This window comes from Macrobrachium rosenbergii, chromosome 5 (assembly GCF_040412425.1).
Source record: "Macrobrachium rosenbergii isolate ZJJX-2024 chromosome 5, ASM4041242v1, whole genome shotgun sequence".
Lineage (NCBI taxonomy): Eukaryota > Metazoa > Arthropoda > Malacostraca > Decapoda > Palaemonidae > Macrobrachium > Macrobrachium rosenbergii.
In genome coordinates, this window is record NC_089745.1 from 66,336,335 (window position 1) to 66,353,237 (window position 16,903).

The 16,903-nt window shown below is 37.3% G+C and overlaps 1 protein-coding gene and 1 long non-coding RNA gene across 3 annotated transcripts in view; one reads left to right on the forward strand and one right to left on the reverse strand.

Moving 5' to 3' along the window:
* Positions 1-16,903, forward strand: part of LOC136838865 (ficolin-2-like) — a 149,073-nt gene that overhangs the window by 87,391 nt on the left and 44,779 nt on the right. For both annotated transcript variants that reach the window (XM_067104527.1, XM_067104528.1), the window contains exons 3-4: positions 6-111; positions 6,269-6,396. In XM_067104527.1, the coding sequence (XP_066960628.1) occupies positions 6-111; positions 6,269-6,396 (234 nt within the window). The remainder of the gene's footprint in view (positions 1-5; positions 112-6,268; positions 6,397-16,903) is intronic.
* LOC136838867 (uncharacterized) overlaps positions 1-16,903 on the reverse strand; it is a 161,396-nt gene that overhangs the window by 49,770 nt on the left and 94,723 nt on the right. The window lies entirely within an intron of this gene.

A 16,903-nucleotide genomic window follows, 5' to 3' on the forward strand; every position in this document is an offset into this window, starting at 1 on the left:
AACAGGGTTGAAGGCTTTGCATGCACTGACAGAGGGACGGCCACATCAACTGAGAGCCGATATGGAAGACTGGGAAGGAAGTACAGCTTGGGCATCCTACTCCTTCTTCTCGTAAGTATTTCCCTCTGTTCTGCTCAGCTTTCTTATCTAAGCATGGCTGACGGATATACACTAATCCATATATATATATATATATATATATATATATATATATATAGTATTTTATATTTTATAAATATATATATATATATATATATATATATATATATATATATATATATATATATATATATATATGTAATATTATATATTTTTAGTTTTTAAATATATATAAACACACAAACGCATATGTATGCTAGATTTTATACATCATACTTGTGTGTGTGTATATATATATATATATATATATATATATATATATATATATATATATATATATATAATATATATATATATATATATATATATATATATAATATATATACATACATACATTTATGTGGTGTTTATTAGCAACAATGCCCCCTTAACTTCTCGATGTCTTCATATTTTGGAAACGCTTGTCACAAACGCTTCCAAAATATGAGAAAATTGGAAGGTTAAGAGGGCTTTGTGGCTGATAAATACTAAATATATATCTGGTAAAAAGTCACTAGTAGATTCTACACACCCACGCACATACATACATACATTATATATATATATATTATATATATATATATATATATATATATATATATATATATATATATATATATATATATATATATATATATATATATATATATATATATATATATATATATATATATATATAACGAATGTGTGGTGTATCTAAATTCTCCATCGCGCCATCCATCTATTTTATAATTGGTTCAAATTTTTAGATAGTTACTAAACACCATGGGGAACTTAGTCCTAATTAATGTCCAGTATTTTATCCCCACCTCTGGCCAGTGCTTATGGACGTGGAACAGCTCCCATCGAGTCCTGCATGAATGTTGGGTAAAAACGGGTACCCTATTTGTTAAAGCACTGACCAGATGTGGGGTTAAAATATTAGACATTAATTGGGATCTAAGTTCCCCATGGTCTTTAGTAACTTTCTAAAATTTGGGCAAGTATAAAAGACTGATGGCGCGATAGAAAATTTAGATACACCACACATTCATTAAATTATATATATAATATATATGTATATATATGTGTGTGTGTGTGTCGTTTAATATCCAATTCACGCTACTTCGGGAATATCCCCGAAGGTTGACCGTCGTTGGAAGGTACTTTGTCGAGTGTTCGAGACACTTCGGTACCGAACCATTTATCACTTATAATTCCCCTTCGGGGATATTCCCGAAGTAGCGTGAATTGGATATTAAATGACATTTGTAGCTTAATGATAGTATATAAATCACGGTGTGATAAAAATTTCATATATATATATATATATATATATATATATATATATATATATATATATATATATATATATATATACTGTATATATATGGCTGTATACACTAAGTCAGGACGACATATTTATCGTCAGAAAAATTTGGAGTGTAGTTGCCATTAGTTCTTTGTTTTAAAATTTTCACTAAGTTCTACAATGTTTATATATTTGCTATTTACCGCAATCCAAATATCGACGATTGTATATATGACTGTCTTTTGGAAAGGATTAGTATGGCTCAGTCACAGGATTCAAAAGCTTCTTCGTTATTTGTGGAGAATGTAATGTAAAGCACAGTGAGTGGCTAAATTCAAATTCCACAGATCAACATGGCCGGTCTGCTCTTGAGTTCTGTGCATCCTCCGATTTTGTCCAGATAATTGAGGAACCCACGCACATTTCTGGTAATAGATTAGACCTCACGCTCACAGATGTTCCAGCTGTTAAGTCCAAGGTCTGTGAATATATAGGCACTTCTGATCATTGCGCCATCGAGATGGACACATCTGTCAATTAGTAGTATGGAAAAACGGTCTGGCTGAAATCCAGAGCCAACTGGGATTGCATTATTGAAGCTTGTCAGAGACTTAATATTTCAGATGCTGTATTAGATCCTGATCCCAAAAAGAAGTTAAATGAAATGCTGATGGCTATTTTAATAGGATATGTCCCTAGAAAGGTCATCACATGAAAGACAAATGACCAGCCATGATTTGATGATTTATGTAGACGAGCCTACCATGACAAACAGACCAAATTCAATGCATGGAGACGAAAGCATTAAAAAGAAAAATTACAATATTTTCGTTGAGTCTCGCTGTGCTGTGAATAGAACTTAACATACAGCCGACAGAAATTACAATAATTCCGTGAAGAGGAAACTTGAAGGAATTACTCAGCCTCATCTGTGGTGGACCAGGCTTGCCTTCCATTCCACCACCACTAACAGAGAAAAAGGCTGAACTGCTTCATCGAGCTTCTGAGGCTAAGCAATCAGCTGAGGATGTCCCTCTCCCTGATGCTTGTCATCCTGAACCTATTCTCACAAAATTTGCACTTCGCTCTATGGATGTGGGGTGGAGAAGATCCTAATGGTTTCTTCCCTTTGTTTTTAAAAAAAGTTTCTAGTATGTTGTCTCCCAAGATTAGTAGATTCTATAGGTTTTTTATGTCGGCGTAGTATCCTTGTGGACGAGTGGAAGCTTAGTAATGCAGTGCCTGTTCTAAAGAGTGGCATATCTGCTGGAAAACTTATTTTTAAGCCACTATACAAGTACGTGGAATCTAAAGTATTGTTAGCTGATAGTCTATATGCACATAGGAAGCATTTAGGTGCCTGGGATGCTCTTTTAGACTTGACATGCCATTTGCAAGGGAACCTTGGTAAGGGTTTTGAGTGCAAAGTAATTCAAATAGATTTTAGTGCTGTTTTCCATTTACTAAATCACAAGGCACTTATTGATAAACTTTAGGATCTTGGTGTGAATAGATATGTTTTAGGATTACTTCAAGATATCCTTACAGACGGGCAGCAGCGAGTTGCTGTGGACAGGACTTGAGTGAACCAAGATATCTTGTGTCTGGAGTTCCACAGGATAGTGTTCTTGGTCCACTGTTATTTTTAGTTTATACAAGTGATATGGTTGTTGGACTGGAAAGCAAGATTTTTCAGTATGCCGATGAAGCAACACTTGTGGGTATAGTAAAGTCCCCACTTATGAGAAATGAAGCTGCCCCTAGCCTCAACCGGGACGTGGACCGGATCAGTGAATGGTGTAGTTGGTGGGGTTTGAGGCTGAACTCCAGTAAAACGAAAACACTATTGATTAGCAGATTTCGTACAGATTTTCCACCCCATCCTCCCCTTCAGGTGGATGGAACTGTGCTAAAAGAGTCTGAAGCTTTAACTATTCTAGGCGTAACTTTTGACTCACATCTGACTTTTGAGAAACTTCTAAAGAAAGTGTAAGCAAATGGCGCACGAAAGTTGGGTATTGTTCACAATGCCTCATATATTTATGATAGTGATAAAATCAATGCAACCAGTTTTAGGTCATTTGTACTCCCTTTACTAGAATCCTGCTCTCCGGTGTGGATGTCTGCTGCCAGAGATTTATCTTTTTTAGATATAGTGATCGATGGATGGTCTTTAGTTTGTCACTTTTTCATACGTCGTATTTCAACAGAGATCTTTCACATTCACAATTTATCCTTGATCCCCTCTACCTGCCGAAAGCAACCAGATTCGCTGAACAGCAGCACCAATATGCAGTAAATGTGCCTCGCTGTCGAACTTCTCAGTTCCAGAGGTCCTTTATTTCTCATACAGTTGGACTGTGGAACAGCCTCCCAGAGGATGTTGTGCAATTCGAACTTCAGAAGTTCAAGCGAATATGCAATGCATTACTACCCTAATACTATTCTTCTTGCATTTTAATGCATTTTTATCTATTCATTAATTTATTAATTTATTTTTTCTTTTTAAATAAGTGGGCTCTCTTCTTTCTGTATTTCCATTTACCTCGTCTTACTTCTTCCTAATGAACACCATAATCTTTGGAGGCTTGAATTTCAAGTCAATGGACCCTGTGGGCTTGTCCCATATGAATAAGGTTGCATTTACTAAAATTATCAGGTTTACAAAAGGTGGATACTTTAACAGAACTTCTATCACAATCTCTAAAAGGCACAACGGATGTTCCAACAGTACAACAGATACTCATGCTATCATTTACACAATTAGGTTTATTTATTTTCAACATATACTCAAAAATCTGTTAAGAGACCAGCTAAAAACCACAAGAGAAATTCTGCAAAAATGTTGAAAAATCACTTAGAAATGACAATGGATACCAAAACAAGCATCTAACAGAAATTCGAAATAAACTCCAACGATGCGCCAACAAACTGCAACGAATTTCATCATTAAATCCATTAAAAAAACAAGTAAAAAATGCGCCGAAGTTTCTTCAGCGCAATCGAGTTATCTGTACAGCCACTACAGCGTATAATCAAGGCCACAGAAAATAGATCTATCTTTCGCTGGTCTCGGTATAATGCTGTATGGGCCGCGGCCCATGAATCTTTAACCACGGCCCGGTGGTGGCAAATCCTATGTCGTTGCCAGATGCACGATTATGGCTAACTTTAATCTTAAATAAAATGAAAACTACTAAGGCTAGAGAGCTGCAATTTGGTGTTGGAAGAATGGAAGGTGGATGATCAACATACCAATTTGCAGCCCTCTAGCCTCAGTAGTTTTTAAGATCTGAGGGCAGAAAGAAGAAGTGCGGACAGAATAAAGTATGGACGGACAGACAAATAGTTTTCTTTTCCAGAAAACTAAAGCTGAAAATAGGGAGATTCGCCTACAGAGGTGCCTAGGACCAGAATTATGGAAAAATATCAATCTTATATTTTCTTCATCCTCCAGAAGGATTTAGATACACAGAAAATCAAATACCTGAATACTTTGTTAACCTACCATTTGTTTACACCAGATGACCTGCACAGGAATGGCTTGCCACCATCAGATCGCTGCTCCCAAGAATCGCTTCTGTGACGAAAGAAGAACCGACTTTTCTGAATAGCTTTCAAAGTGGTGCTCCTCTCAAGTTGGGAAAGAAGTACAACATCGGGTCTAATACTTTTATATTATCTTACCCTTTTCAAAAGCCCTACCAATCTAATTTTCCACTTCATGAGTGAATGATCTTAATTATGCCGACAAAGCATTTCTCCGGAAATGGTGTTCTACAGACTTCGCTTTTTAGTTTTCTGTAAAAGAAAACTATTGAGACAGCTTTGTCTGTCCGTCCGCACTTTTTCTGTCCGCACTCAGATCTTAAAAACTGCTGAGGCTAAAGGGCCACAAACTGGTATGTTGATCATCCACACTCTAATCATCAAACATACCAAATTGCAGCCCTCTAGCCTCCGTAGTTTTTATTTCATTTAAGGTTAAAGTTAGCTATACGCAGTGCGTCTGGCACCGCCGAGCCCATTCCGGAGGAGTCGCCAACGCACTTTCACTTGACCGCATTCGGGGAGCAACGGAGCACTGCCCGGTCGTACTGAGAGTTTCATACTGCAGCATATCGAGAGTTTCATACAGCACTGTACGCTGTAATGAAAACTCGATTGTTCCGAAGAAACTTCGGCGTATTTTTTACTTGTTTATATTGTGGTGAACCGCAAAATAAAAAATGCAAACTTCAACGCTATTGTATAGAAATACATAAAAAAACATACTGCAGATCTGACGATAAGACTTCATCATCCATGCCATTTACTGGAAAAGATACACTGGGTTTGTTAAGTTAGCTTCTTATTTTTAACTGCATGCATGCTTTCACTTTGGATAATATTCTCTTGAAATAGGTCATGTATTCGTTAAACATGTATCGTAAACACATCAACATTGCAAACTTATACGCTGTATATGTACTACACATTATTATAATAGCATATGTTGTATAGACGACGAATACATAATTTGATTTTCTTAGCATTCATTATTGATGGGTCAGCCTCATAGCAGGTACTACTCGATATTTTGTAGAACCCAGCTCTTCATCGTTACAGAGAGGTCAGGTCATACTGGCGAAGTGGATTAATAACTGATGCTTACGAAGAGATTATAGCATATCCAACTATTCCAACAGTACTGAAAGTAGAGCTTATAAATTTTTAAAACAATTAACAAAGCGCGCTTTTAAAAAGGACATGTAAAACTCAATTAATTTATAACGTGATGTATTTTTTAACCCAACTGTTTCTCTTCGCAAATGTTAATGCTTGACGGTTCGTTCTCAGTGTGGCAGGACCAGAAGACAAGTACCGGATGAAGGTGACGGGATACACGGGGACAGCGGGGGACAGTTTACGTCACTCGAACATGCAGATGTTCTCAACCGTGGACAGAGACAACGACCAAGAAAACTGTGAGTATAATCACTAATCATTAACATTAATGTGTGTTTCATTAAATGACCGCATCACTTTGACCGTTGTTCCAGGTCTGTGACTGCAAGGCCTTATTTATTTTGTCTCGTCATGCACAACACTGGGCGCTGTCTCCCAGGCTGAAACTGCATGGGTTTATTATATAAGCATAGTCATCTTTGTGGTTACTAGAAAACTCAGATGCCTCATGTTCGCAAGCATCATGTGACCACAGATAATATAGCTAGTGCAGAAATGGAAGAAATTTGGGAAAACGTGTAATAATTTAGGCAAAATATAATAACTAAAACCAAAAATTTAGTGGTATACCAAAATCAAAAAATGAGGAACATGAAAAGAAATAAGAGTGTACATCCCCTTCACCAAGAAAAAGTGGGTAATTAACTAAGTTCTTTGGTTAAGTGGTCAACGTTATTCTTACATATAGGGTGTGCACTCGAATCCTTCTACGGGAGGTGCAATTTCTTCATCTATTCCTCCATTTGGATCTTAGGTTTTATAGTGAAAGTCGTATCCAGAAAGTGTGAAGAGATCGAGAAGTTACGAAGTGGCCCCTACAAACACAAACACAAACACACACACACATATATATATATATATATATATATATATATATATATATATATATATATATATATATATATATATATAACGAATTTTTATCGTAACACCGTGACATTTTTATGTTCACAAGCGTTAAGCTACAAATGTCGTTTAATATCAAATTCACTCAGTCTCGGAATAACATACGAGTACACCGAAGGGGAATGGTTGGGATCGAAGACGTTTGTGACGAAAGCCATTCGGCTTTTACGAACCAATATATAAAACATATGTATATGTATATATATATATATATATATATATATATATATATATATATATATATATATATATATATATATATATATATATATATATAAATCAAATACATGACTGTGAAATATTTTCTGTTAAAACAGAATTCCATTAAATATAAGGAAGCCCATAGAAATGCCAAAATGTGGAAAATAAGGACTATATTTCAGAGACTGAGCTGTCTCTCTCTCAGCCAAATAGTGATTCACTATTTGCCTGAGGAGAGAGACAGTCTCGGTCTCTTTCTATAGCATTTATTTTATACATCTTGGATTTCTATGGACTCCCTTATATTTGATATAATATCCATATATACATAATATATATATATATATATTATATATATACTCTGTATACACATATTCTTACAAAAATGTATTCCAGACTTTTAATGAAAAGGATACCTAAATCTTAAGGGAACCTAGTAAATCCCACACCATGAGTCAAGAAAACTTGGCCCGTCGAAGAGGTCTCATTAGCATAATTAAACAACGAGAGGATTATGCTTCTCTTTCCCACTTAAAACTTTCATCAAAGCTGAAACATATAAGGGCCACTCTAGAATAAAGTAATGAGAGTTACATGTATCGTCGCTACACCTTTTCCTTCTAAGAAAAGATCTCCAGAAATGTTACCATTCTGCTTTTCAGTTAGTATTTAGGGATGAAGCTACTAAGCCCTCGCCCATCTCCATCCTAGGTAGTCCCATTACTGATACTCATCTTCTACCCGGCTAAATAATCCACTGCTTAGGTAAACTGGTACACATTGGGTTTTATAGTACCATGCCCAAAATTGTTCTGGCCTTTCATGAGATTCCAACCAGGTTTTTTTTCTTAACAGAAGGGTAATGGTCTCAGCTACAAATGTGTATATATATATATAATGTATGTATGTATATATCATATATATTTATATATACTCTGTGTATATATATATATATATATATATATATATATATATATATATATATATATATATATACTGTATATGTGTGTGTGTGTGTTCTCATCCTGTCTTCCAGTATCCCAGATAACGTCAATACATAAGCTTCTTGAAGATCTATGAACAGTGTATGTAGGTAGCAAACTCATCCCAAAATATCTGCTGAAAACAGAAAGAGTTGCACCCACTAGGGCCATTCCCTCTAAGAAAAAGTGGTTCAACTTACCCAAATCGGGCTCACTTCTACACCATCAAAATGGCATTGCTTTTGTCATGCCCTACAGAGAATATTTAGATCATCCTCCCACTCTCACAAGTAGTGTGCGGGAAATGCAAACACCAGGATGAATTTAATTCTTTTATCAGACTTTCATACAATTTTACTTACAAGATGCGAACTCATTATTTTCTTTTATTTCATGAATCAATTAACCCGTCTTCGTTCAAGAGACAGGTTTACCATAGATATCACGATATTCATGATTAGGATCATTTATTCCCTTCTCGGTAAAGTCATGAAAAAGGGAAAAAACGTGGATTTGCAGTCAACGATAAATAAATAAAGTATATAAAACATATATCACAAGTTCGTAAACAGATATCTTGTAATTCTATTACGTAACCCTCCTCGTCTAGCAACGCCGTTTTTGTCTAGATACTTTTTTCAGCACCTATAGGCCAGACCTCAAAGTTCGTTTTGACCTTGGGATTTTGGAGACTGCTCTATGTTACGTAAAGTCGAAAGGAGAAAAAAAGGTAAAACAACCCAGACACCTCAAAGTTACGCAGGCCTTTACGTAACGCTGTAGAGATTAGATAACCGGTCTGAACAAACCTTTTGTAATTCCGGATAATTTACTAAAATGGCTTCCGTTAATTTATGTGGCTGCTTTCTTATTCAGCAGACGAGGAAATGGGCCTCCTCCTCCTCCTCCTCCTCCTCCTCTTCGCCGTTCGGTCTAGACAGCAGCTTTAGCCACCTGGAGCCCTTCGCTCCTATTAATCATGCCTCGGTCTCAATTTATCTTGGTTCCGTTTCAACGGAGGAAAAACTTCCATAACGAAAGCGATGGAGTAATTTTCGGTAGTATCATACTGTACTTATCTTTGATCTCGACACATTGTTTTTTTATAAGAATATCTTATATTTTACACCTACCTTAGGTATCTAGTTTTAACAAGAACCATGACTGCTGCAATGATGATGCGGCTCTCAACACTAGTACAAACCAAACGAGAGAGAGAGAGAGAGAGAGAGAGAGAGAGAGAGAGAGAGAGAGATTACGTCGTCAGTCCCCCAATTTTTAACGACACAGAATACTTATTTTAATGGAGTGCCCAACACGATTCTGTTCTTTCTTTCTGATTTCATACCAAACCAGAATCACAACAGTGAACGAACGACCAGGTATATAAATTCACTGCCTTTGTCAACTGAGGATCGAATGTTGGTCATGTAGTTTGTGATATGAACGCCTTACCAATTGCGCTACGAACCAGAGACAGAGGGAGAGGAACATTAGTGAAAAGATTGAACGTTTAGAGTACCTCAGTAACCGTCTAAACGCGAGACCTGTCTCAAAAGATATAAAAGAATTATTACAATAATAAAATTCGACTGCGTTGGAATGTGACATGGCATGACCTTATTGAGAACAAGTATCCAAAACTGAAAATATATCAAATTCAATATCTTTCTCATACTGTACATATGTTGCCTCTCCATCAAGTTGCAAATCAACTTGAACAACATTCTACATGCAAGCATTATGTCATTAACAAACAGAAAAGCTAGATAGCACGGATAAACGGCTCATAAAATATCCTCGACATTACGAGCCTCCTTTTCCCTATTTTTGTATCACATCTTACATTCGCCTCACTGAAGAAATGAAACGACACCTTGCAATATTAATTTTTTTTTCTACAATATTTTAACATTAACTCTCTCTCTCTCTCTCTCTCTCTCTCTCTCTCTCTCTCTCTCTCTCTCTCTCTCTCTCTCTCGTCCTCTTACCTAAAAAAATAGAGATGAAACCGTCATATTAAATGGTATTTCAATAATGACTCGGCAAAACAAAATTCTTTTGAAGTTCAGCCCCCTGAAAAAAGGAGAAACTTGCAATGGACTAAAAGGCAAGAAAACCCGAATAATCTACTTCACCGACTTCGTTCAAGAAATGTAATTTCTTCCTTGGCTACACCTGGAAGGCCTCTCCGTATTTATTACTTTTATTACTTCTGAATAACACCTAAATCGAAAGAAACTTTACTCTTTAAAACCTGAGCGTGAGATCTGAGGGGATGGCGATGGAGTCGGAGAGTCGGGGGGGACGGGGGAGAGGATAAAGGGATAGAGATCAGATGGAAAGGAGGAGGAAGAGGAGGAGGAAAGGAGCTGAATGAATGAGGGAAAGAGAAGGAGGAACGATGGCAGAAACGAAAACACAGTAATGGTTCCTTGTCCTTCCATTTGCATAAAGCTGTATGTTTCGTTTAATTATGAACTTCGCCGTAACAATAGACAAGGATTTTACGGTTCTATATTTTCCAGGTATTTATTTTTTTATTTTTTTAGTCTCCGAATACCGCTAGCAGCAAATGACTTTAATCTATCTTACGCTAATACTTTGTAATCTCATAATAGAAACTACCCGCAAGGGGCATTACTCTAATTGAATCTCCTTTGGGGTGAATTGAATACATTTTACTTGGCTTTAGATAATGGCCAATATTGCCAAAACTTTACTTCAGATCCACTGTCGACTAATTACAATAACAATGTAAATTATTGTTGACAGAACTTTCTATTAAATCACTTCAAATAACTCAATTAAATAAAGTGGCTCTATTGTCATCGTATCCCTATTCTAGGATGAGCAATCTAGGATATGACGCAAGCCACAAGCGGAAGATTCTGAGGCCCTTTGTACGAAACCCCTGCCTCGGATACTCTAGTTTAACAGAACACTCGTTAATATAGCAGTCTCGAATGTTTTACTCTCAGAACATCAGTAACACAGAAGTTGGTTATTTTTTCTCCAAACATCGGATCGGAAATGGTATAGTTTTGGATGCCTTTACGTTCCAAAGCATCAGCATAACAGTACAGGTGGATGAAGGGTTTTAAGCTACGGGCATCACTTTCAGTTAGCTGACACCGAATTAGTTTAGGGATTCTCGCCAGACACAATCTTCAGGAAAAACACTCTGATTCCAGAAATGGAACCTCTCACCTTTCCCGGAGCGCAAGAGCATGAATGGAACAGAAGCTTTCGAGCGAGGAAATAAAGCAAAAGCAACAACAACAACGAAACCGAAACCGAGACAGCGAAGCAAAAGCGAACATCCAAACGGAGCAGGGCAGAGACTTTTCCCCTTTCCCAATAATTTTCGTCGAGCAGAGAAAGGATTGCCAGGACCGATCGTACAATATATTCTCTCGGGCAGCCACATATCCAATAATGGGAAATTCCCCACATGTTATCCATTTTAGTATGAGCCTTTGAAATTCTGGATTACCATTAAAGGACATCCTAATCCAAAATGGATTACCTGCATATCGGAAACTTTCTGACAATTTTATGACGAATTATTCATGCAAGGTATTTTTCACTGCTAAAAAAACCAACATATTATATGTCTGCCGACGGTCGTGGATATTTTTAGTTTTCTGTAAAAGAAAACTACTGAAATCGGTATTTGTCCGTCCGTCCGCACTTATTCTGTCCGCCCTCAGACTTTAAAAACTACTAAGGCTAGAGGGCTGAAAATTGGTATGTTTATCATCCACCCTCCAATCAATAAACTTGCCCAGTTGCAGCCCCCTAGCCTCAATAGTTTTTATTTTATTTAAGGTTAAAGTCAGCCATGATCGTGCGTCTGGCACCGCTATAGAAGCCAACAACACACGTCACCAACGTGACGTGGCTGAAAGTTTCAAGGGCTGCGGCTGAGAGTTTCATGGGCTATGGTTGGGGGTTTAATACTGCACTACACACTGAACAGAAAACTCGATTGCGCCGAAGAAACTTCGGCGCATTTTTTACTTGTTTTTTTAACAGCCGGTTTGTGTAAACCTGGAGCTGTATTTTCGTATAGCTTCTCTCCTATTTATTTTTATTTGATTTCCTATTCCCGGTTTCCGAAACAAGGAGACACGTCGTAGGATGACACATTGATCCATGCCCAGGAAGAAATGGCCCATAAAAACAGGATGCAGACGACCGTCTCTTGGAAGTGGGCCGACAAAATCAGCCATCAAAGAGCGAGAGGAGAGGAAAGGAGGAGCACCGAAATTACGAGAGTCTGTGTGTCCTAAAACACCTGCGTTTGCAAATGGTTGCCCTTGCAATTCATCTTTACATTCAGACTCGGAAAATACGATCTCTTAATTCATTTAAGAAATCGACAGGTTTCTCTCTCTCTCTCTCTCTCTCTCTCTCTCTCTCTCTCTCTCTCTATATATATATATATATATATATATATATATATATATATATATATATATATATATATATATACATATATATATGTATAAGTATAATATATATATGCATATATGTGTGAGTAAATGTATATATATATATATATATATATATATATATATATATATATATATATATATATATATGTATAAGTATAATATATATATGCATATATGTGAGTAAATGTATATATATATATATATATATATATATATATATATATATATATATATATATATATATATATATATGTGTATTAGCTGAAGCCACTGGGAAAGTTCAAAATGAAACGAGAGAGTGCCAAGTACTTTCGTGTATTTCAACACATCTTCGGGGCACAAAATAACACAGAGCTACTTCCTTTACATGAAAACACCACACCGGTCACTACCACATTCATACTTAAATGGCTGACCTCAGAAATAACATTCTGTGTTAAAAACCTTCATAGCATTAGCTTCTTCATGTACCCACACAGAGGGCTCATCAGCAAGACGTCAGACCACCCAACAAACGCTGTCATTCAGTTGCATCTTCTCCGCACTCTTGCACTTCCTGGGTATAAGGCCCTTCACTTCCACGAAACACCTCTTTCACGTTATCTATTACTCTTCACTTTCTAGGACTGAATTGAACTGAATATAAAATTCAGGCCAAAGGCCAAGCACTGGTACCTATGAGGTCATTCAGTTCTGAAACGGAAATTGACAGTAAAAGGTTTGAAGGTGTAACAGGAGGAAAACCTCACAGCTGCACTATGAATCAACTGCTAGGAGAGGGTGGAAAGTAAGGTGGAAGAGAATATGAACGGAGGTATAGTAAAAGGAATAAAAGGGGTTGCAGCTAGGGGTCGAAGGCACGCTGCAAAAAACCTTAAGTAATGCCTACAGTGCACCGCGTAAGGCGCACTGACGGCACAAACCTGCTGCTGGGTGCACTTTCTAGGAGAGCGCTTTCGTGCTAGTAAGCGACACATCTGCAAACATGAATGTAAAAACCTGACAACTAAACTCTGTCTTGTGAAAAATTAAAATATATTTATGATGTAGATGTTACAGACAAAAAACTAATTATAACAAATATTCAGTAAACAAAAGAACGGAACTTTATGAAATAACTTCACGATATACAGTGGGGGAAGAATAAGTGGATTTAGTGAACCTAAATTTAACAAATTTTATCAAGAGGTTTCCATAAATATACCAATTCTTGTAAGAGTAGTTTGGGTCTCGATGACAAATAACGTTATAACGCCAGTTCATGGAATAAACCTAAACATTCAATCAATGATTTATATTTGCAAGGGATAAGAGGCTGTAGACGACTCTGGGCCGTTGAAGTCGTGTGTCTCCTCAGAGCGCAGCTGTAGCCTAAATGGCAAAAATAACAAATGCTGGAATCTTTCATCCGGTGAATGGAAAGGAATATAGAATTTAGGCTAAAGGCCAAGCACTGGGACCTATGAGGTCATTCAGCACTGAAAGGGAAATTGAGAGTCGAAAGGCTTGAAAGGTGTAACGGGAGGAAAACCTCGCAGCTGCACTATGAAACAAGTGTTAGGAGAGGATGGATAGCAAGATGGAAGAGAAAGAATATGAATGGCGGTACAGTAAAAGGTATGAAAAGGGTTGCAGCTAGGGACCGAGGGGACGCTGCATAGAACCTTAAGTAATGCCTACAGTGCACCGCGTGAGGTGTACTGACGGCACTAAACCCCTACGGGGTTCATCCGATGACATGGGAAAAAATGTAAACAACGTTCGCTTCAGTACTGTCACTGAAATTGGTGGGCGCCCCATGCTTAAATAAATAATACCATGCATGGTGAGAAAAATAATGTCTCTGCACTTTACGAAAAATCATTGGTAAAAATTGTATTCCTTCTGATAAAAGAAATTTGATGAATTCTTTACCAAAATTTATTTGCAATGAGCCATCACCTTGATCAAATTTGATGTGTAATAAGGAAAAGCTTCGATAAAATTTGATTTGCACTAAGACTTTCACAAAATTTAATTTCCACAAAGAAAATTTTGTGTACTAGAAAAATTTGATAAAAATTTTGTTTGTAATCAGAAAAGTCCTTGACAGAACTGTTTAAAATAAAAACTCAAAGAATACTGTTTGATAAGAAAAGCTTTGACAATATAATATTTTCAATATGAAAAAAGTTATTAAAATTCAATTTGTAGTGAGGAAACCTTGATCATGAATTTTATATGAACCCATTACGATGAACCGGATATATGTTAGGCTAGATGTACAATCACCTGGTCGTCGCTCATCACACTGCCAAACTCGAGACACGAGGCGTTTAAAAATGCAACCGCAGTTAATGGATTCCAGGTCGGTTGGAAAACTCGCAACGAGGTCATTTAGGTTGCTTCGAAGTTAAAGAGGAACGAGGATAATGGTAGTTGGTCCCTCAGGGCATCCAGTTCCTCTCGGGTTATTTGTTTTTCTTCCAAAGGCTTTATCATTATTATTATTATTATTATTATTATTATTATTATTATTATTATTATTATTATTATTATTATTATTATTCATTAGATGAAACCTATTCATATGGAACAAGCTCACAGGGGCCACTGACTTGAAATTCAAGCTTCCAAAGAATATGGTTCTCATTAGGAAGAAGTAAGAGGAAGTAAAGGGAAAGAAAAAAATACATTAATAAATTAATAAATAGATAAACATGTATTAAAATGCAAGGAGAACAGTATTAGGGAAGTAATGCATTGCATCTTCGCTTGAACCTCTGAAGTTCCAATTGCACGACCTCTTATGGGAGGCTGTTCCACAGTCCAACTAAGGAATTCCCGTTTCGTGCTTCCCATTCCGTGTACAGCCGTGACTCTGAAAATACGGTTCACAAAACCGTTTTCGGCGGTTATTCAGGCGATGGACGAAAATCTGTTCAAATATCTTATGTGGGAAAGAGACAGAAATGTCAATAATTAAACGCTAGTTAAAGGAATCACAATTTAAAGCAAGTGGGCATACACGGGGCACTAACTTTTCCTGCTGAATCGGTCACAACCTGTGTCATGTCAGGGGAAATGGGTTGAAAATCTTATGACTCGGAGGGTACTTCGTGAAATGAATGAATCACGAAATCTAGGCAATAAAACTAAGCTCCGGGGCTGGACAGCCAGACAAGGAGATCTAGAAAATAAATGAGAGGATATGCGAAGATCTAACGGTGACAATGAGAGAAGCCCCCAACGTTGCACCAAGAAATAATAGTCAGAGGGATTGCACAACAAGACATGAAGAGGGAATGAAGGTAAATAAAAAAAAAAAAAAGTCTGTAAGGCGCGTGCAACTAGGGGCAGAAGGGAGACTGAAAACACCCTTTAGTAATGTCTACAGTGGGCCACGTGAGGTGAACTGATGGCACCTAACACCCTACGGATGAAAATTTAGAACGCCTGATGAAAGCGATGTGAAGGTGAAGGAAACTTTGATCGTCCAGTGCAGACCGCCATATTTTTTCTGTCGCCTTCATTCATCGCATATAATGGCACCAGAGAACTTTTCTCCCAGCAATTGCTGTCATAATCGTTCTCCCCTTTTAGTTTCCTGGAAAAGAAAACTATTGAGATGGCCATTTGCCTGTCCGTCCCCACTTTTTCCGTCCGCCTTCAGATCTTAAGAACTACTGAGGCTAGAGGGCTGCAAATTGGTATGTTGATCATCCACCCTCCGGTCATCAAACATACCAAGTTGCAGCCCTCTAGCCTCAGTAATTTTTATTTTATTTAAGGTTAAAGTTTGCCATAATCGTGCGTCTGGCACCGATATAGGTGCCAACAACACAGGCCACCACCGGGACGTGGCTGAAAGTTGCATGGGCCGTGGCTGAGGGTTTCATGGGCTGTGGCTGAGAGTTTCGTACAGCATTATATGCTGTACAGAAAACTCGATTGCGCCGAAGAAACTTCGGCGCATTTTTTTACTTGTTATTATCGCACATGCCTTCAAAAAAATAGTTCCTGGAACTTGAAACCGACTTCGAGGATTCGTGCGAAAGGCAGTGTGATACAATGAAGCCCAAAAGCCATCGATGTTAGCTCTGATATTCATGACCATTCTTCATCCCCAAATACTTCTATATTTGCGCTCTTCCCCTTCCACTCTCCTCTTTATTCATGGCTGCAATGACAAATTCTGAATTACAACTCGAAGACGG